At 39.6% G+C, this 23,100-nt stretch overlaps 1 protein-coding gene across 16 annotated transcripts in view; it reads left to right on the forward strand.

Moving 5' to 3' along the window:
- The window catches only part of LOC6609578 (muscleblind-like protein 2), a 155,441-nt gene that overhangs the window by 128,113 nt on the left and 4,228 nt on the right, over positions 1-23,100 (forward strand). For 2 of the 16 annotated variants that reach the window (XM_032715254.1, XM_032715255.1), the window contains 6 exons: positions 2,643-2,813; positions 3,647-3,823; positions 5,698-5,931; positions 10,813-11,064; positions 12,605-12,646; positions 13,469-18,958. In XM_032715254.1, coding sequence (XP_032571145.1) covers positions 2,643-2,813; positions 3,647-3,823; positions 5,698-5,931; positions 10,813-11,064; positions 12,605-12,646; positions 13,469-15,454 — 2,862 coding nt within the window. In that variant the 3' untranslated portion in view covers positions 15,455-18,958. Of the gene's footprint in view, positions 1-2,642; positions 2,814-3,646; positions 3,824-5,697; positions 5,932-10,812; positions 11,065-12,604; positions 12,647-13,468; positions 18,959-22,480; positions 22,540-23,100 lie in introns of those variants that run through there. The other 14 variants (XM_032715256.1, XM_032715257.1, XM_032715258.1 and 11 more) reach the window with 10 other exon arrangements.

Consider the following 23,100-nt stretch of genomic DNA (forward strand, 5'->3'; position numbering starts at 1 on the left):
ACGCCGAATGTTGGCAATGCAAATATGCTGCGGCGCCCCCGCATTTTCCCCCCACGTTCCCCATTTTCCGCCACTGCCCCTCCTGCGTGCGTGAGTGGACACCATTTGCAATTTTCGCACTCGCTTTTCCGCTCTCACTCTCTCGCGTTCGTTTCTTCTATTTTTTTTCGCACGCCCAAGGAGCGAGGCAGTCATGCAGATTACAATCGAAATGACATGAAAATGTTTAGTGTGGCGTGTGGAAAGGAAAAAAAATGAAATCGCGGTGGCAATGTCAAGCGGCAGCAGCAAGAAAGTGTTGCATATCTACGGGCGCCAGCCACAAGAAAGAAATTGCCCCGGGAAATGGGAAAGTGGATGTGGAGGTGAGACTGGGAGGTGGAGGTGGAAAGTGGCAAGCGCTTGGCACTCAAAGATAATGTCTGTCCTGCAGCCGAAGGAGCATCTCTCCTGGACTGTAAGAATAATGTCTTATTTGATTGTGGCCAGCAAATGCAATTTAAATTTGCTTCCACAGCCCTTGAAAGAGCTGAACGACTGAATGGCTGAATGGGAAAAACGAATGCCAAATCGATTTATAGATTCATCAATAACGTAACCCTCCGCTTATGCACACTGATAATTCAGTTAGCAATTATGTAGGTAACATGACTAGATGGCCATCAGGGCGCAATTAGCCCAGTTAGAAGGGCAACAAGTGAGCGATTTGAAAAATTGCATTTTATCGCATTAGAGCTACAAAATAGAGGTATACCGATGCAGAGTGTGCAAGTGCAGCTATTTAAAACGTTGGCTGTTGTTGAATAAGCACAAACAAATATGCCAAAGTGTATTCCTGTTTGTGTGTGCTGAAAGTCCTGGCAGCTGCTGATTGAAAGTTTCGCACAGAAGGATGGATAAAAATATTTGGTTGTCGTCAATAAATATTTTGCGCTGTATTTATTGATCAAAATTGCGAGGCAACAATGCAAAGCATTTTGTTGGCTCACCAAATATTTATCCATCGAACGTTGGGGGTATGCAAAGTATTTGACAATTAATTAGCCTAATTTATGGCTTTGCAACGAGTGCCTACAACTGATACATAGTTTAAAGTTTATTAAAAACTTTCCCCGCCCAGTTTGCCTCGCATTTGTCAATATGCTAGCAAATAATTTGGAGAATCATAAAAAAGCAAATAAAAATAAACACAAATGTTGTTTCGACAACAATTATTTGTGAGTTAGCGCCAGTTGTTGGGCGCCATAAATCTTGTACAGCTTTCGGGGCGTCATAAATTGCAAATGCCATCAGCAGCAGCGGCAGGGAAAAAAAACGGGGAAGAACACGAAAGGAAACCGAAAAACGAGTTGGCATGTCCCTGCTACAATTGCCTGTTGCCCCGTCCCTGTCTTTTCGTCCTGATCCTGCTATTTGCTGTCCTCGTCTGGCCAGGGCAAACAATCAATTTATGCACACACAATTTTCGCCGTTTACATATAAATTTCGCAATTTTTTGTTTCCCTTTTTTCACTCATTTTGCTGGTCGCCTTGCTTGATGGTATGCAAATATTTGTTAACTTCATTTGCTCTGAATTAAATATAATTTACATGCATATTTGTTTGCCCAGTTTTGGCATGCCCTTGTTACGGCTGAAAATCCCTCTTCCACATGCCATGTTGCATGCATAATGGGTGCCCATTCTTTTCGATGCCTTGGTCATTATAATTATTGTTGACATTTCGGCTTAAAATGGAGAGTGAGCCGCGTTAATCCGGCGCCACAATTACACATGCTAATGAAGTGAAATTTTACTTTTTCGCAATTAAAAACGAATTTCGATCGCGCATATAGCCCGAAAACATGTTTTTCTCCTGATTTTCCCCGAAGCAGAATTGCAACGGCTTTTGCATGCAGTTAATTGGTTTGGCTTTCTTTTTGGGGCTGGGCAAAATGTGTTGACAGCACGAACATAAAGTTATTCAGGACTCTGAGTCATGCCAACGATAACGCAAATTACATAGCAGGAAGTTTACAGCAGGCAGTGTAATTTCCTTGAAATGGCTCGCTATTATAACAACTACCATGGGATAAGGCGATTGCATTACACAAGTTCGCGATATTGTTAATAACACATTACGTCAGTTCTTTTCACTTGGCTACTTTAAGATCTATCCATCTAATACGTTCAAATAAAACTTTTAATTAGATTTAAGGCCTTTATCTGAATTTAAGCAGTTAAATAACCAAGCAGAGCAATCAAATCGTTCAAAGCTGTGCTCACCCTTGCAAAACGAACCAGAAAGGACCTGGGCATTAAGGTTAAGCACAACAATTTGCGTTAATCAACACAGGACCCGCAACCAGGAGTAAATGGCATTAACATAAATTTGTTTCTAGTAATTTATTTAGTGCGACAAAAGCACTTCCTGGCCAACACGCTTACTAAATTGCCACTGCCAGCAATCGAAACTGAATTATGGCCGACTGCCGATGTGGATGGCCCAAAGATTTAACCCCCAACTGGCTGTCAGTCGGGGAAAATTTATGAAGCTCTCTTTGTACATATATATATATATATATATGTATTTATATGTGTACATAAAATGCTGACTAGGTAGTGGAAAAATTTGCTAAACATTTCCCTTGAATTTTCTTGCAGGGCCGCTGTAATCGTGATAAACCGCCGTGCAAATACTTTCATCCACCACAGCATCTGAAGGATCAGTTATTGATAAATGGACGCAATCATTTGGCCCTCAAGAATGCACTGATGCAACAGATGGGCATCGCGCCCGGCCAACCGGTCATATCGGGCCAAGTGCCAGCCGTGGTAAGTGCCGCTCTAATACTTTAATTGAATTTTCCCCATTCCATTCGCTTTCCAACTGGCCTTCATTTCGAAAATATGAATATTTATAAGCGAACTCCTCCACCACCACGACCATGAATATCCAAAATACCAAACAGAGCAAAAAAAAAATCGAGAAATTCAAAGTGCGCGAAAATGAGTCAAAGAGTGAGAAAGAGGAATGTTTTATTCATGCAGAGGGGGAGTTTTCCCGCTTTATAACAAATCGAAAATTAATTCTCAAATAATTTGCGACATGGTTTTTGTGGATTTGCAGCTAAACGACAGTCATCATTAGGGCGGGTGTTTTTATATTTTTTTTTACTTTTTGCTGGGTTCCCTGCCCATGTTGATTGTTGAAAAATGCATGAATTTTCATTAGAACCAGTGTTGGGGCCAAAAAGGTTTACGAGTGCGTGCCAGGCATAATTTGTGCCCAGCGAGAAGGGGTCAGTTAATGGGCAGTGTGAAGCCTTCAATGGGGTGTCGAACCATTACGTTTGGATGGGGATAGGCCATAAATAAACCATATTTAAACAAGGACAGGAATTCCTAATGGATGTTTTACGGGGGACTGCTAAGCCTTAAAACAGTTGGATCTTAATATATTCATCACGTTTTACTGTTTGAAGATACTTGTATGATTACCAACTCTTTAACTTGATTGAAAGCGAATGTGCGATTTAGCACACCAATTAGACTCAACATAAACATTTAGTTCAAATCCTCAGAGCTTTGATTAAGTCCTGATGGACACAACCGTTTGATTTTGATGAATGTTTTTAATGGCCTAATGACCGACTATCCTTTTGCAGGCAACAAACCCCTATCTGACCGGCATTCCGGCCAACTCGTACAGTCCGTACTACACAACGGGACACCTGGTGCCCGCCTTGCTGGGTCCGGATCCCGTGACCTCCCAACTGGGACCCGTGGTGCCCCAAACAGTGCAGGTGGCACAGCAGAAAATACCACGTTCCGACAGATTAGAGGTGAGTTTCGGTCTAATGGCGCCGACTATATATATATCTCGATATATGTTTATGTATCCAATGAAGTCAATTTAACGCGATTTTATTTACGCTTACTTTGTGTTTATTGATTTAACGAAAGTTTTTTACGTTCCAATGTTTTCTTTCGTGGCATGTCTTTATGTATTTATATTTCTAATTAGTATTAATAATAAACTATGTATACGATTATTGCGAACTAAAAACAAAAACATTGTACAGAGTTTTGAGTTCTTTTGAGTTTGCCAAAAGATCAAGCTGAAATTGCGACCAAAATCCACTGTATAATTCGCCAATAACCAGAAATTGATTCGACGTTTTGACACACATTCGTATTTGTCTAACACCGCCAAATTGAAACCAAATATAAAGACACCCAATCTTGATGTTCTCTTCTTTTCATTTCCTTACAACTTTATTATCTATATAATATAAAAGAATTAGTACGGATCGATTCATGTGTCGATTGCACAATATTGCAGTTTGGCCTAGCAGCTGCTTTTCAGAAGCTTTTTTAGGAAGCTTACGAGCCCTGTAAATAGACCAAAAAACTAAATTGCAGAATTCTTTGCACATCAATTTCTAATTTCACATTTATTTTCCCGTTTTTCTATAGTTGTTTTCATTTTCCGGATAAAGCGGAATGGGAGGCTCGTTTTTCATTCCATACTCCAGACCCCCATATAGAGTTTTAGAAAATCCCCCTGGGCCTTGAATAAAATTCATCGTAGATGTGGAGTTCAAGAGTAGCAGCGTTTTTCGTACTCCCTTGAGGATCTTTTTAGTAGCATAGAGTTGGTAGACGTTTAGCCATTGATTTCTAGACTTTTCTTTATATTTTCAAGCTATTTATTTACTTCGAATCAGCAGACACCGAAATACTCTCTACAAACAGTCCACCCCGAGCTCCTCGTTACGTCTTCGTGTATTTGTTTACTCCTGATTTTGAATAATCCTTGCATTCTCGTTGTTCCTTTTTGTTATGTTTGTGCTACGTGTTCCTCTTGTGTTTTCTCGTACTCAAAAGTGCACCAACTTAAAAAATGCAAATTGAAAACTAATCGGCATGAAGCAAAAATAAAAACCACACCCAAAAATAAACCAATGCAAACCAATTCCAAGGGGCAAGTACAATAGCAAGAAAAAAGCATAATCAAAAAAAATCCTAACACAAATAAAACCAAAATTTGAAATGCATCTGTATCGGCTCTAACCACTAATACAAAAAAAAAAATAAAACTTGCCTACCATTTGACTTGGAACGAATCGAAAATATATATATATTTTTGCGCAAATACTTAACTTTTCTTTTGATGAAAACTAAAACGTAAACTAAAAGTTTAAAACGAAACAAAAGAAATGAACTTGTTACTGAATATCCTTCCATTATTTCCAAAAACCACACTACACACAAACACACATACACCTCTCCGCCTATAAAACACACACACACACACACACTCCAAACCGAAAAACACCACTGAACCACTTTGAACCACAACTGCTGCCACTTTTGCTATCCGCTGCCAACGCCCGCCAACCAATCAACCAATCAACTGATACTGATACCAAAACCGATACCGATGTGCGCTGCAACCACAAATATCGATCCAATGAATCGAAAAATATATATATACCACCTGATAATAATATATATAACCGATATGTAATGCCCATCCCAAAAAAAAATCACAAAAATACTGTTGAAAAACTCAACGATGATCATCGAAATGTGGGCGTCGTGTTGTGTGTGTGTTTGCGATCGATGGCGATGATTGCGATGAATCCGATTGCCAATGCGATAACGATAACCATAACGATAACGATTATGAACCCGAATCCGATCGCAAATCCAGGTGTGCCGCGAATTCCTGCGCGGCGCCTGCAAACGGGCGGAATCCGAGTGCCGGTTCGCCCATCCGCAGGAGAGCGTCGCCAGGCACGACGACGGCTCGATAACGGTTTGCATGGACGCCGTGAAGGGCAGGTGCGCACGCGACCCCTGCCGCTACTTCCATCCCCCCCTGCACCTACAGGCACAATTAAAAGCGGCCCAAACACGCGCCACCGCTGTCGCTGCTGCAGCTGCGGTATGGCTATATACTATATATTTTTCTATACTTTTCGAACCTTCTCTTTGCGTTTGCGTTCGATCAACCTTAGCCCAGTACTTTTGATTTCCTTGATTTCCGTTTGTGTTCTTTTGTGCTGCCTAAATATCTTATGATTTCCCTTATTTTTCGTTTATCTGCGAAAGTGATTTTTAGTTTTGAACATGTTTGCAATGGCGATGATTTCACAAATTGGTTTCTAAGCTATAACCACAGGTACAAAGTAATTCAAATCAATATCTATAACCTTAAATTAGGTAAATCTAGCAAAATTTTAAAAACCAGTTTGTGAAAAAGCCACCCAACTAGCGTTTTCTGTTTTTGTTTTCCAAATAACCTCAACAGAGAAATACAACACAGAATTTTACTCCTGCACTAACACGCCACACGAATATATAAATATATATTTCTATCTATATATATCCTGTATATATCTAGCGATAGATGACCTTAGGCCATCCTGCTTAGTTCAAAATAGTTGATTGAATTTGCTTTAATTTCATGCCAAATTCACAGTTTGTTCGATTTCATTCGAAAATCTCTCCCATATATATGTACATATATATATATATATATGGATTTAAAGCAAATTTAATTAGAAGTTAATGCCGCATGCAAACAATTTAATTAACTTTATGCAAACACACACGCCCTCACATATAAAATCTCTTTACAAATAACTGTTATTCCCCCCGAAAAGCTGCAAAAAATGTGTGTAATCGTACAAATTTGTAAAACACAAATTATGCTATTTATTTATGCTGCATATTCAATGGCATTGCCAATGGTTATGCAATAAACGCTTTAGCGAATTTCGAACTCGTCCCCCGCGAATATAGAAAAATTCAAATCAATGAACCAAATAATTCTGCCTAAAATCAACGTGAACTCAAAAAGTTTTCAAAAAACCTTTACAGATTCTGTGTTACTTATTAGTGACCATTTTAGTATATATATCTAGAAATAAAAATGTAAAAAATACGTTTTCCAATTTAAAATCTGATATTTCTATTAAATGATTGTTTATTAGTATAGTACTACTCATTTAATATAAAAATTGATTCGCGCATAAAAATATTTAAAAAAAAGTCAGTGTAGAGACATCGAATATAATTTTATGGCTAATTGAAAACTCATTTGGCTGAACTTAATTATGTTTGTCCAAGGCAAATGAAATGTTCAACAATCATTTGGTGAGACACCATTCAAACAGGGTGTTCAGCGTCATTTAGATGTTAATTTTGTTTGTAGATCAATATATAATTATATTTTTTAAGTAGGCGCCCCAGACAGAAACAAACAAACAGCGTGGGTAGATGGAAGAGCATAATCCTGCCAACAGAAGGAAGAAAGGGGGGATGTGGGGTCAAAAATATCCGGCAACACGGGAAATATGTTGAAGCTCACATAAAACACGCCATAAATGTTGATTTTCGTTGGGCCAAAATTAACATTTATTACAACGCGTTAAAACTTTGAGCACGCAGGAGCAGGTCGAGCAGGGAAAATGCGGAGGAATAGCGGGAAAGCGGAAAAGCGAGGCAGCCGGGCCAACACGGCACTCACACATACATGCACATTTGGGCACGTACGTGGTACGTATCCGTGTTTCCCGGCTGCGTGTCCTATGCGCCGTACTTAATTCGCGACTTAATTGCTTTCTGCTGGAAATTTATTTGACGCAACAAACAACAACGATGTCCTTGTTGGCCAGGCTGGAAGCGGGAGTGGAAGAGAGAGAGAGAGACTGAGTGAGAGTGGGAGAGGGGTGGTGAAAATGACACACATAATTGCAGCATAATATCGCATAAAGTGAAAAATTGTTGCAGCATTTTAGGCGTAATTCAATCGAGGCTCTCCTCGTCGAGTGGAAGGGCAGGACAAACGTGATTATTGTATGAAAATGTCCTTTGATACTTTCCAGAAAGCACACAACATCCAGGCACATATGTTGACATACCCTCTCCTCCCCGCCATGCTGCCACTTTCTGAGCCGATAATTGTATTTATGGGTGCTCGTTTAATGTGATTACAGGCCTGGTAAAAATGGGAATTAAACGCTTACCTTATTGCACCTGTCTGCCATGGTTGTTGTTTTTTTTTATATCGGGCATTATTTTGATATCCCGCAAAATCGAATTTTAAAGTAGAAGAATATCATACAAATGGAAGGGATTATCAAGGGCGGCAAAATTATTTCATGAGTTAACTAATTATTGTCAAATATACAAGACCGATGAAATGCTGCTGTTTCATTTCAGAGCCATTTCCAATTCTTTCAATACATCTCATTGTTAAATACGTAAACGTAGACTGTTTCGAGTTAATAAATCTCTTAGCTTTATTATAATATTCTCTGTATAAACAAGAAAATTGTCCAGCATGCAAAGTGAAAAGATATCATCCATCTATAATCTTTATACTTTGGCCGTAGTCCGACTTTGAAGAATTCCAATATCCAATCCATAATATACTCTTCCTAATGTACCCTTTAAACCCCACATACTGTTAGCTGATTTTATCCCTGCCCCTTATCGAGTTAAATGCGTATTTACTGTTTTATATACTTACATATATATCCAAATCTAGCCAACAGACGCTACAAAACCACAACACCACAAAAACAAAAAAAATTACCTCTGCATATATGATTTTCCTATATTATTTCCCTGTGTTATTGTTGCTGTCGTTGATAAGCGTTTAAGTTTTGTTTATTATGATTGCTGTTTGGCATTCTGGGTCACCGAAACGTCCCCCATATGTCAGCAAACAAAGAGGGAAAAAAAAAACCCCATATCGATGGGGGATCTCCCCTCGACGTCGATGGCGAATATGCCACCTGCCGCAACGAACGACCACACAGAACTATAATCCCGGCATGTAAGCGTGACAAGAGCATCTCGGCCAAGAAAAAAGGCCGGAGGAAAAGTGAAATTGAAGGGGAATCGGTTCACGGCAGGACACCAGGACGGAGAACCATCTCTTTTTTCTCACCGAACTGGCCAAAAATGTAAATGTCAACCTGTACGGATAAGTGTACGTATACGGACAGGGACACGGACAAGGATACGGACATGGACAACATGGATTAGTCCGGGCCGGATAACGTTTGAACCGGAAAATTAACTAAAAGCAGAGATTTCCATGCCAATGAATTGTCCAGCGGAGTCTGCTGGGTCAACCCGCTGGTTTTTTGTGGACTCGACCCCGATACGATACACACATCCAGCATGGGATATATGTAGATATGGTGAACACCCCACGATGTTGTCGCGCCCAAGCGAATTAATCCATTTGTAGCATTCATGCCCAGTGACACTAGCCCAGAGAAAAAATCGTTTCGAAAAAACGAAGGAGTCGGTTCAACTGGCCGTCTCTTTTGCACCTCAGACTATCTGTCTCTTTCGCTGCCTCTCCATTTAAATGCAAATTTGTGCACTCTTTCATGCGGCCGTGGCCAAATGTATGCTAAGTTTTTTGCCAGTGTCCTGCTGCCGTATTTGGTTTATTTTTATTTTGTGGTTCTTAGTTATTAGGCACACATGAGTTCACTTTCGTGGCAAAAGGGGCGAAAATCGGGCAAGAGCTGAATCCAATTGCGGTGTTAAACGCATTAGCATTGGGCTGTGCAGGAAAATTTATGGGAACGGAAATTGGGGTCGCAACTTTGCCGGGGATTTAAAAGTGAACACTGGGGTATATGATATGGCTTAAAAACCAAAACTGGGTTACGCTGAAAGAACTATAGTTCCAATACACAAACCCAATACCACTAAACCAAAAACAGAGTTCTGTAGTTTACATTATCCTTGAGTTGCCTTAGCTATGAATGAGCAGCAGCAACGGGACATCGGTAGGTATACTTGATATATAACATGTGTCTTGAAATAAATACAGTAACCCACAAATGCGAATGTGTCTTGTCGAAATTGCCGAATCACTTGCAGATACATACGTGTGATTTTGTTGGCAAACCCTTCAATATGCCATTCCTTAAGATAAGTTAATGTAAGTTAATGTATTTAAGAACACAGGTCTTTTACACTTTGCTGGCTTTCGCAAGCTTTTTTGAAACGATTTTCTAACCAAACAAGGCTTTTAACTCACACAAAACTAACATGTTTTACGCTTCTTTCTGAATAAACCAATGAATATTAATCGAAATTATTAACATTTAGTTGGTATGAGTAACACCGTTTTAAGGCTCTTTCAATATCAAATGGAAATCGTGTTTATTTGGATTACCGTTGATTTCTACTTGATTTATTCTCTATACAAATATAATAATCATTATATATGTACGATTTGATTTTTTTCTATTTATTTACTTATCGATATCAAAACACTTCCGTACTCTTCTACTATTATGTATTTTTCATCTGTTCGCCTGTGCCAACACAAAAACAAACTCAACCACACCCACACACACACTGTAACTGCTTCTACGATGGATGGTACGAATACAATCACAAAAACACTCACACACTTGTGCACCTAAAAACCTTAATATGAAAACGAACGAAAAATCTAAAAATGAACAAACAAACAAAATTTAATATTCCCCCTGCAATTTGTGCTGAAAAAAAATAATACGAAAAAAAAAATCCGAATTTGGACTCAATATTTAATTATTCATGGAAATCGTACAAAAAAATGAACAAAAAAATCAATTGAAAATGACAACACCGCTGCCGCTTAAATAATTCAAATCGGAATCCCTCAACAATTTAATGGACACGCCATTTAAATGCATATTGTATATTTTAATAATTTTGCACATTTCCTACTTCGAAAAAAAACGATTCAAATTTTCAAAAATGTTTGACACACGTACGCACACACCAACACACACTCACACAGACCTCACCTCTTGCGGCACACCATCACCAGCAACAACAACAATTGCAACACCAGCTGAACAACATCAACAACAACAACAACCACAGCACCGCTGGCGCAGCAGCCACCTCGACAACCGCAACAACAACCACAAACAACGCCGCTGCCGCCGCCGCCGCTGCTGCCGCCGCCGCTGCCGCCGCTGTCATGGGCCATCACACACTGGAAGTGGGCAAGAAGCGGGCGGCGGACACGACCGACATGTTTCCACTGGTATTTTTCTGTTCTTATCCTTCACCTTGTGTTTTTGCGTTTTTGAATTGTTCCATATTTGGATTCTTGCGTTTATGGTTTTCCTAATTCAATTTACGACATTAGTTTGTTATCCTCATTCCTTTGAAATTCTAACTGAGTTTGCCTTTTTTGTTGCATGCTTTTAGGCGTCCGACGAGATCCTTCGAAGGATCTGCGCTATAAGAAAATAGTTTTAAGTAGAACTTGTTAAATACAGTTGAAGAGTTGCTTTGGTGTGCAAGAAAATAGGAAAAGCAGCAACGATGCGTTTATTAACCTACTGTAATTTAATCTTAATACTGAAAAGTTTTCTGAAATTTTAATTACATTTTTAAAAAGTATTTTTGTGAACATCATGTTGCACATTCAAATGCTGCACCAAAGCGCGTGTGACTGCAAACTGGTCATGATTAAGCACTTAGTAGATGAACCCTCCGTTTAAAACCCCAGTAACGTACATCTGACCCTCGATGCGAAATGCTCTCCGCTTTCACCTAACCCACCCAACCTTAGTTATTCCACCACTCAATCACTCACGTGCCCACCCACTCAGTGGGTGGTCAGATGCACATCAAAGTGCCATCAATTAACGTTTATCATCAGCATGGCCAGGTCGACTGGGGATGAAACCCCCGACATTTAATTTACAAAATGAAGTCATTATCCGATATATCAAAAGCGCAAACACTCGCCAAGACACACACACTCGCACACAGCCACACACTAATCAATAAAGACACACCCGCGCACACACAAACACACTTTTTGCAATGGCAAGAGCGAGTTTAACCAATTACACGTGGCATATGATAAATCACAATCACAGCACGAGCACATTTGCGCTGCCAAGTGTTAATTAAAATGATTTAACCGATAATTGCGAAGGCTGTAGCTATGTAGCTGTATCTGTAAATGTAACTGTAGCTGTATCTGTATCTGTAGCTTTAACTTCAGCGGTAACTGTAAGTTTCTTTCTTTCGCTTTTGCCTCTGCCACTGCCACTGATTGCATTCGCGAGCTTAATTGTTTAAGTGCTTTTCCTGGTTAATTAGCTGAACATGCAGCACCTGCAGCCTGCAGACTTTGTTTGTCCCGCCCCCTTTTCCGTTCACATTACGCCCATCACGGCCATCACGCCCATCACGCCCACACACCACATCACATTGCCACTTATTAGGACTAAGTATCTGTGTACCCGTTTATGTATATATGTATCTGATTAATGCCATAACGCCACTGTACTGTGCCCAGGATATATCCACTAATTTCATTTGTGTTCTTCTCTCCTCTTCATTTGCTCTTCTTCGATTCCATAAACTCTTGCGTTCGTTTCAAAACACCACCTATCTCACCTATGTCTCTCGATAACGAACATAATAAATGCGAAATGTGTGTGCTAACCCCGAACGAAACCGATCCGATCCGATCTGATCATCAATCAAACAATGATAACCCAACAATCAACTACAAATCATACACTAACCGCATAATCAACAACAATCGATAAATGCCAATAAAGATGGATGTTAAAACGGTTGGTTCATTTTACTATGACAACTTCGTAAGTACTCCAAACTGAATGACAATCGCCACCTACAGTAGTCCGCCTTGAAAACGTTCTTCAAACTACCTTTACACTATATAGACTACCGCCTGAATAGCAATATCAAGCGATAAATATATACACACATCCAGATATGCTACTTACAAGATAAACTTTCGATGAACGCCGCATGCATTCAAAATCAATTGAAATCGCTCAATTAATCGAGGACATTGGTCTGCTTTATAAAAAAACAGTATAATTTCATAAATAACCAATCAACCAGTAATGGAGACATCTTAATCTTAACAAAGATATCAAAGCTTCTGTGCACACAAAAAATATCAAACCGATTGGATTAATATCACAAAGAAAAATTAATTATATAAATCAATAACACCGAAATCCAATTCATTTCACTTAAATGTAAACTGCGTACGCTTTTCTCAATTTTCCACCGAACTGCACGCACTTTCGATTTATTCAGTTGCAAAATACTACGTATAGTCAGCTTTTGTTTAGATTTCCTTTTAGTTTTGAGTTTCATTCAGTTGAAAGAAATATATCTTTTCATATTAAGTAAGATTTGGTAATTCCCACCTCAAACGAATAGAAATTGGCGAAAAAAAGCAAGCAAAGCTAAAAAAAAAATAAATAAGAAATTCAAAATTAACCAAAAGCAAGCTCGTTTGTAAGCAATTGTTATAGTGTTTATGGTTAACAGTAGGCTAAGATGAAAGCTAGATGTGCATTATATAATATATGATGACTAATGAATATTCTCTATCTCTTTCTATTTCCTCCCCACCACATGCTATCCGTCTCTTTCGCGGCAAGCAGCAATTCTCTGGCATGGTACCGTTCAAACGTCCAGCTGCCGAAAAGTCTGGCATTCCAGTTTATCAGCCCGGTGCGACCGCCTATCAGCAGCTAATGCAGCCCTACGTGCCAGTCTCATGTGAGTATCCCCAACAACAACAACCACCACCACAACAACAACAACAACATCAACAACAAAATGTACTACTACAACAACAACAACTACAATTAAGTAGCGTCATAACAACAACAAGTACAACAGCAACAGCCAGTAACAATATGATTAATAATAATATTAATAATAAAGGTATCATAAACGCTGTTATGGCTTCTACCAATATAACATCAGCAACAACAACAGCATCATCATTACTATCAGCGTTGGCCGCACCACCAACAACAACAACAGCCATTACTAATCATAACGATAGTGATAACGATTCCGATCGCTATCAAGACCATGACAAAAATCACGATAGTACTGCTGATGGTGAAGCTGATAATGCCGATCGCAACGATGCCATTGATCAAGCCAGCAATCAAGACAATAGTGACCAAGTGAATCTGAATCAGAATCAGCAAAATTCAAGTCCCGCTAAAGATTGTAATACAACACGAACAATCTCACCAAACTCCCAAGACACAGCAGCTACAGCTGCCACTGCAACAGAAACAGACACACTAGATACAGAATCTGCAGCAGCAGCAGCAACATCTGCCACGCACCCCCCTGGCGATACACCGCCCCCTTGCCCCCGTTCGCCACAAGGCGATAGTCTTCTGCCCTTGCCCAATGGCCTGGGCGACAATAACAATTACTTGTCCTATATCAATAACAATCTGAACAATGGTCAGCTCAAGTCGGCTAATCCCGAAGAATTGAACGGTGGCGACTTGGAGAGTAGCAGCAATAACGCAACAGCCGCAGTCGCAGCAGCAGCAGCATCACGCAACTATGCCAAGCAGAATGGCGAGGGATACTCGAGGTATATGGTTAATGGTCATAGCACTGGCATTCTGCCAACACCCACAACTTCTGCTCCGGCAGTTTCCTATCAGGCTCAGGCACAAGCCCAGGCTCAAGCCCAGGCCCAAGCTCAGGTTCAGGCCCAAGCACAGGCCCAAGCTCAGGCTCAGACTCAGCAGCGCCTCAACTATGCCATGTCCGCCTATGGTAATCTGTACTCCCACTACGGAGCAACCACCTCTGCCATGGTGAGTCTGCCCAGCAGCACTCCCTCCTACGCCCAGGCTCAAATGCAGCAGCAGCAACAGGTTCAGGCCCAAGCTCAGGCCCAGGCTCAAGCCCAGGCTGCCTATGCCCAGCAGGCCTACGCCGCCTATGCTGCAGCAGCCGGTTTGGCACCTCAGGCCACCGCTACAGGTGGCTACTACGCCGATCCGGCTGCCCTGGCCAAGGAGGTGGCCCAGAAGAACTACGCCATGAAGGTGGCCAGTGCGGGCTCAAAGCCGGGTGTCTCCTCGGCAGCCGCTGCCTACACCGGCCTGACACTCAACAAGAGCTATGTGGCCGCAGCAGCTGGTGCACAGCCTGTTCAGGCCGCCCATCATCAAGCCGTTTCCATGGCAACACTACTGCAAATGCAGGCTCAGGCCCAGGCGCAGGCGGCACAAGTCCAGGCCCAAGCTCAGGCTCAAGCTCAAGCTCAGGCCCAGGCCCAGGCTCAGGCCCAAATGCGCCAGTTGGGTTCCCTGCCCAGTTCAGGTCTAGCGACTCCTGTGCCCGGTACCCCACTGCGTGCCGCAGTCGGTGCCAGTCAGTATCAATCGGCTACCCTATTGAGAGCACCCTCACCCATGCCATATGCGCAGGCACAGAGCTACTTCTACCCCGGAATGATGCCCACCGCACCCTATGCCATGCCACAAACTCAGGCCGCTGCTGCTCAGCAATATGCAGCTGCTGCAGCAGCAGCAGCCGCTCAGGCGGGAACACCAGGCAGTGCCATGGTCCTAAATCCCTACAAAAAGATGAAGACCTCCTAAGAATCCGGGCGATAACAATCTGAAAGTCCAAACACAACTGTACTTAATGCACCAAGCCATCGAACAGATGGAAAAGTCACACCATTTTAGATTTATAGATATAAACACATCGAAGACGTAAGAATATGTGCCTCAGTTTTCTTTGAAAGGACATGTAGAGAGAAACATTTAGATCTTAGTTTTACCATAGGCCTCATAGCGTTACGAAACCGAACCATGACACGATAACTAAAATCAGACAGACAGCGAGACAGATCGAAGATCAATGCTTACTAACCCAAATGCCCAAAACTTGCTGACACGAATCGATTATTTGCCATTAAGTTATTTAACAAACGAAACATAACCTCACTGTGACTCAAGTGTTGCCATTTTCGCAAATGAATCGAAATCAGAGCTTTTAAAGCACAAGCGAACGGAAGAGAAACAGATGTTAGATGATAGTAATACTTAAGTTCCTTTTTGGATAGCTCTTAGTTAACTCTAGTTTATAGGAAACGGTCACACAAAACGGATAGAAAAAACTTAAAACGGGGGCGGGCCAGAGAAAGAAACGAAGAACTGTGATAGCTAAAAAGCTTTGAGGGATCAAAAACATTAAGCCAGAAAGGAGTTCAAAAAAGGATAAACCTCTAATGCTGCTGCCGATGCTGGGTACAGTTGTGTATGCTTGTTGCTAGCTGCGGGTGCTTAATGCCATATTGCCGTCCCTGTCTCCCAGCTGCGGTAGTTCGAATAGCTGTCTTTCTCTCGCCCCCGCCCATCATTCATTTTTCGCGCTCTCTCTCTCTCTCTATCTAACTCCCTATCGCTGTTTCTTAATGTTTCCTAACTAGCTAGATAGCTAGCGTGAATGCTGTTGTAATTGTTTAAAATTGTTGAGCAACGATTATTGCGTAACGAATATTGTCTAGATTATATAGAATACTTATACGATATACAAATACATATAAACCTAGCTGTACGTGCTGTATGCTGCTACCCATATTCGATACAATATATACACCCACACTATGTACTCTAACACACGCTCATCCCCCACTAGTACACAAAAGAAAAAAGGCATTATAATGACCAGGATCAATCTGTAAATCGTATGTCTAGCTTACTAATCAGATATTACAGTACAGTCACCACTCACGATCACGTCTCTCTATCTGTTTCACTCACACACCAGATACCCATACACTTTTTCAGACTGTTAAGCCAGCAAAATTAATTTATGTTAATGTTATGTTATTGAGATTTAAATTTGATGTGTTGACCAGAACTATGTAAACCCTTTTGATTTTCAACGACTCTCTCCATATCCTGATTTCATTCTTCACTTGTCTCTTAACAACTATCACCCACTCTATCGATGTATTATAAATGTTTTCCTTTTTGTAATGGAATTGTTAACAAAAATAATAAAATCATTGACAAACAGAACTAAGTTTTTAATGTTAGATCTCGTGTGATTATCAGTTAATTGCTTTACGTTCTTTTCTATATAATTTGTATGTTGATATTTATGTATTTTTTGTACTTATATACCAGTTTTTAGTGTAGGTTTTATATAATTTTTAAAGTGTGTTCCCGATTGAAAAATATTTGAGAAGAACCTCCAAGATAAATTTGCCACTGACTTGCGCACCTTAAGTTTTAGTCTCCCCGCCTACACCCCGCAACCGCTAAAACTCTTCATCCGAAATCATCCTCCACACATTATTATTGGATATATACGATAATCTGTGTAAAATTGTTTTAAATGAAAGTACTTCTAATGTCTTACAACGATTTGATGTTTGCCACTAATTCTTATCCTAATTCTAATCCTAATTCTAGTTTAGTTTCGATAGTTTTTATTAATGTTTTATTTAAAATACCGTGTGTTTTTCTAAATATATAGTTTACGAAAAAAAAACAAATATATAAATATCTTATTGTGTGTTGGAATTTTACTTTATTTTACTTACTTATTCGGTATTCACTTGATATATGTTTCCGTTGTGCCGCTTTTACATCTCACCTCTGACTTAAATGTACTCCTTTGATATATAGACATATCAAATACCGATATCCATAAAAACACAAGCTTTGCCGAGCGCTTTTGGGCAGAGCAGCACTCTATCTCTATAAATCACCTTAAACCCATACCCCCCTAGCTTGTCAATTTTTTAATTTAATATAAAAATTAAGATTATTACTTTCATTCGAGCATTCCTCGCAGTCTTCTTCACACAGACACACACACATTTTAGGACTGCCTGACTCCCTTACCTTGGTCTGCTTCCCCTCTTATTGCTTTCCACCAAGAAAAAGATCTTTTTCCCTCCGTAAATCCATTTAACCTATATATGTTTTAGCTCTTAGAATAATGGCAAGCAAAATGAGTACGCTAACGGTAGTAAACTAGTTGTAAAATCTGAATATACCATTTATCTAAATATACCTATCTGCCTATGGCCAAACAAATGCTTGGCTTACTCTATACATACTCGTTAAGAAATAAGCTTACTAAACATGGCAGCAGAATACAATATTGATTCAACGTATACCTATATATATAATAATACGTATAACAAGCTACACCAGATTAAAGTATACCTACATATATTCATCATATATCTCAATGTCTTGCCTAAAAGTATGGAAACATTATCTTTATGTGTCGTATGGTTAATTTTTTCGTTATCAACGTAGAACTGTTGCCGTTGACCCATAATTTCAGCAAGAGAAAACTTAGCGAAAATGTTCAGAAAACGCTCTCAAAGTAACTAAGAACTAAAGCAAAAAAAAAAAAAACAAAAACTTAAAGCAAACCAAAACACGACTCACCACTGCATGGCGCCAAGATATAATTAAATTGCATTTAAGACCTAAGAGCTCATATTTTATTCCGCTTTTTCAACTTTTGCAATGCACCAAAAACACAGCAACAGACAAAAAACAATATGTTAACATTACCGAGCAAACAATATAGTAATGAATTGTCAGTTGACACTAGGATAACAATGAGTTAGGCTGATTTAAGTATACAAAGGAAAGAAATGAAATATAACCACTTAGAAAACCACAGTCCATTCCAATATAGTTAATTGGGTTTTCAGGCCTTGTTCAATAAATAGAAGTACAGTACCGTCCAATAGAAACTATAGTTTAGTGAATTCCACAAGTTGCCTCCTTTTAATTTGTAGCCAAACCACCAAAAGTCTCACACACATTACACTGAGAGAAACCAATTAAAATTGGGATTTCATTTCGTGCTTACTACCATCGACGATAGGTAAGCGAAAAGTATGGCATGTCAAATAAGAGAGTTGGTAACAGTGCAAGAATGTCCAAGCTAAAATTATTCATAACATTTAAATATATATGTCGAAATATACACACATCTATACACAAGCAAACACACTACTGAATATGTTATATCTGTGCTAACATTAGTCGTATTATTATTATAAAGACAAACAAATTATATTGAAATTATATTATATACGTTTTATTGTAAAAACCGTAAAACAACTTGTTGGCTTCTTTTACTCGAACCTTGGAAAGTGATCAAACCAAAACTAACATTCTCTCTTTCTCACCCACTACTAATCCATAAACAACAGTTTGCTGTGCGTTGTCTCTTTCTCTCTCTCTATTTGTTGGCTGTTCTACATGACTACTTTTTCAATTTATTCTGATTTGGTATATTTATGATTTTACTTCGAAGTTAATCTACTCATTTTGCTGAATATTTTAGTTAAATCAAGCTTTTTTGATTAATTTTTGCCTATTTTGTTATAAAAAAGAACCTCGGTGGTAACTGTTTAGGCGGCATACGTAAAATTCAATGTGTCCTCTGCTCGACTAAAACTCTTTTGATTTCCTCACACACTTCACATAGACACACCCGATTTTCTTTAGTAGAACTCTCAATACACTTGGCTTGCTGGATTATCCAGCTATATATTACTGTATTGTTTGGCTAAAGCTGTTCTTGTGTATGGAATATTATATATATATATGTCAATATTAAATATGTATACCCACTAGAGTTAAGTGCTTTTTGTAATGTTTTCAAAGAAAATGCTTCGATTCATTTTAAGTTTTATGCGACAAATCTGCTCTATTTTAATCTAAGACTCTCTTTCAAGCAAGCAACTTTATATATCTATCTTCTAGATGTAACTCTCACAACCCTACGATTTTCAGTCTTACTATAACTCTTTCACTAGCATGATCCTTGAATCAGTCAGTCCTCCGATGTAATACCTACCTTGAAGCTTTTCTTTGACTTCATTACAAAAAGTAAGAGCGACGCCAAAGACACAGTAATGTTGTCTCTTTCAAACGAACACTAAACCCTACCCTTTCGTCTGCCCAATGAAAGCGCTCGACTTTCTCTTTTTTGAGGAAATTATTAACATAAAAATTTGTTTGAGTTAAATTCATTTAGTTGAACTTTATTGTGTTTACTTTGATTTAATACTGTTCTTCATATTTTGTGAGATCTTTCGATTGGAGCGTAATTTGTAATTTTCAGCATGTGCTCAATGAAACAGAACTTTTTTGTAGCAAGTATTCCGATATGACTATGAGTATGAATATCAAGCAGTGACGTTGCAAGTGGCTGTCTCTTTCTACCCTCTATATACGTATCTCTCTCGCTCGCTCTCGAGACCGATATTACTACTCGTACATTGCGTTTGTTCACATACATATATAACTCGTGTATGGCTTCTGAGGCATGTGGTATGATGGTAAAGCTATATGAAAGCACTTCTAAGGTAAGCTGGTGCACCGCCCCAATATACGAGCTTTTGTTTACTCCCATAACGGTATACTTATGATTATATCTGAAGACTGATACCTGCTATATAGATGCTAAGTATGTCTAATGCCCACAATTTTTTCGTTTTGGTAGACTCGTTTGTCGTTTAACCGCTTTGATCGGAGGAGCTAAGGAAGATCGAAGATCGACTTTATTGAGTTATTGTTATCTGTTCGATCGGGCAATCGATCTGCTGAGCCCACCGATACACCCATACACACATACAATACACTTGTGGCCAGTAAATGTTATTAACATGAATTCTTTTTTTTTTTGTTTCTTTTCAAACAAATTGTTTCTTTCTTTTTTGTAACAGCAGGATAACAAAAATGATCCGCAATGTAAAATGTTTGACTGATTGCTGAACATAGAGGAGACTATACTCCATACGATACCTAACGAACACGCACACACACACAAACGAAACACTCACACACAAACACACTCCTATATATACACCTACACTTAGTTAGCAAGCTTGTAGTGCGAGATGCTTTCTAGGTGACGTTGCTTTTGAAGGCACAGCGAAACGCTTGAGAACGAGAACATCTAAAGCCAAATAGAAAAAAACTGCTTCAACTATTCCTGCGCTGGAAGAACCAGAGTCTATAGCCCAGTCCACACACACACTACACTACAAAAAAAAACCCTCACACAACCCCCAAAAGTAAAACAAACACTACGACTACGAGGCAAACTGGTAAACCCAAAGAAAGTGAAAGTTACCTTGCGTTCCCTTTGAAAATTGAAACTCCTATGCATACTCCAATACTTAAACGTACTCGTTTCTATCTACCATATTTGATTGACTTTTGCAGGCTTGTTTGTATGTATATGTAGTAAGTATATTTGCCTTGTTTCTGTGTGATGTCCTGTGAGGAGCGATTCTTATATACCCCGCTTGATAACCGAACCGAGCTTACCCTCTTTTTTTCTCCTTTACAGCATTTACGGCTGACGCAGTAACAAGTTTGAAATGCGCTTCAAAAATTGTGAATAGCTGCTGTGCTGCTGAGTTTTAATTTGTTACCTAGTTAATATGCTTTTGATTTGATAACACTCATCATTTCGTCTTCTGCTATTTTTCAGTTTTGCCGCTTAGCCTGCGCTTCGTTGCCGTTTTTAATTTTAGCCTTACATAATCCCCTTTATTTGCAGCGTCAACTTACTAATCGCCCAAGCCCCCCAAAAAGTATGCTACTGTTTTATAATTTGCTAATTTGCCTGCTCCCGCTGCTGCCAGCCCAGCTTTAAAAGCCAAACGAAACCAAAACAAACTGAACCGAACCCGAACTAATCTACGATAGGTTTAAGTGCGTTTTGCCTTTTTGCATATGCGAATAACAAAGCCGTAGATCCGAATAAACCTTTCCGCCAGCAACAAGTTAATTACACGTGGGCGCGGGGAATGGGTGCGGTCTGCAAAAAGGGGCGAAAGCCGTAATTACAAAACGAAAACATTGTTATTTTATTGGGGGCGGTTGGCGCCACGGAGGGCGTGGTGTCACACATTTACATTTATTAACTCGTGTCCCGTGTGGCCTGCGAAAACTTTATTTTTACCTCTTACCCGCAAAGTATTTTTTCATTCAAGCCTTTCGCCGCATTTGCATAATTCGAAATCAAGGGCTGTTAACGAGTTGGAAGATGGAATGAAATTCGACCAACATGCGGCAAAATTTGATATGACCACTAGTCGGATACTTGTTTTTCGCATATGCAGCTTACGCTTAATTTTAAGTCTTTACTGCAAACTAATTTGTTTTCATTTCTGCGATGGACGAACAATATAATTATTTCATCTAATTTTTCTACCTTTTTTACATGCTAACACACATGCGCAAAAAATCAACAATGATATATTAAATCAAAATAAAATGACAACAATGTTCTCACCATTTGCATGCAACTCAAACAAAAACGAAACCAAATGTTTATATCTATTTAATTTATGAATAACAACAATCACGCACGGATTTGGATCGAAAAAACAAACGCTGCATGGAAAATCAACAAAACCCGAAATTAAAAAAACAACTATTATGTGTATTTTTGTGTTCACACATATTCCCCATCTTTTGTTATCACACCAACTCACACTCACCCACACACACACATATGTCTATAATAATATTTCTCTTTCTCTCTATCATAACGCATATTTGATTTGAGGCATGCTTTTTCGGCTTTTTGGCCAAATAAATATGGCCTCATATATATAGCGATTCCGAAAATACCCTTGAACGCTTCCTGTGTCATCTACACGGATGCCAGTGGCCAGGTACAGTCAGCCCTGGCTATCGGCGCCACACCGAAGCCTTCCTGCATGATCGCTTGCCCATTTTTCCCTATGCTAAGTTTATTCTTTTGACCCTTTTAATTGTCCCCGAAATGGAAATAAAACACTACCAGAGAGCAGCAAGTATTCGCTGAGACATCTGTTTGTCCCTTGTAAAATTGTGTGTTGGTCCCAGGGTTTGGAAGGACCTGTTGTGTGGGCGGGCCCACAGTTCAGTTAATCAAATTAAATGCGCTGCCGCTCCTCAGACAAGAATCAACAATCAAACAGGCAAACAAACAAACAAAAAAACAGGGCCAAAGGCGCGGCGATGACGTTGACTTGGTGATGTCAGTAGCTTCGGGCCATAATATGAACTGAATATGCCGTGAGACATGAGCTGGACACACCTCGGGGTGTCATAGCTGTTAGCAGTTGTTTGTTCACCAAACACCCAACCACCCGCAAGCACACAAACACACACTCACAACCACCACACTCACGCCATTCACACACACAAATACCCACCCAGCAGAGATGTTATATGATGTTATATAAAACTGT

This window comes from Drosophila sechellia, chromosome 2R, assembly GCF_004382195.2.
Source record: "Drosophila sechellia strain sech25 chromosome 2R, ASM438219v1, whole genome shotgun sequence".
In the NCBI taxonomy this organism is placed as follows: domain Eukaryota; kingdom Metazoa; phylum Arthropoda; class Insecta; order Diptera; family Drosophilidae; genus Drosophila; species Drosophila sechellia.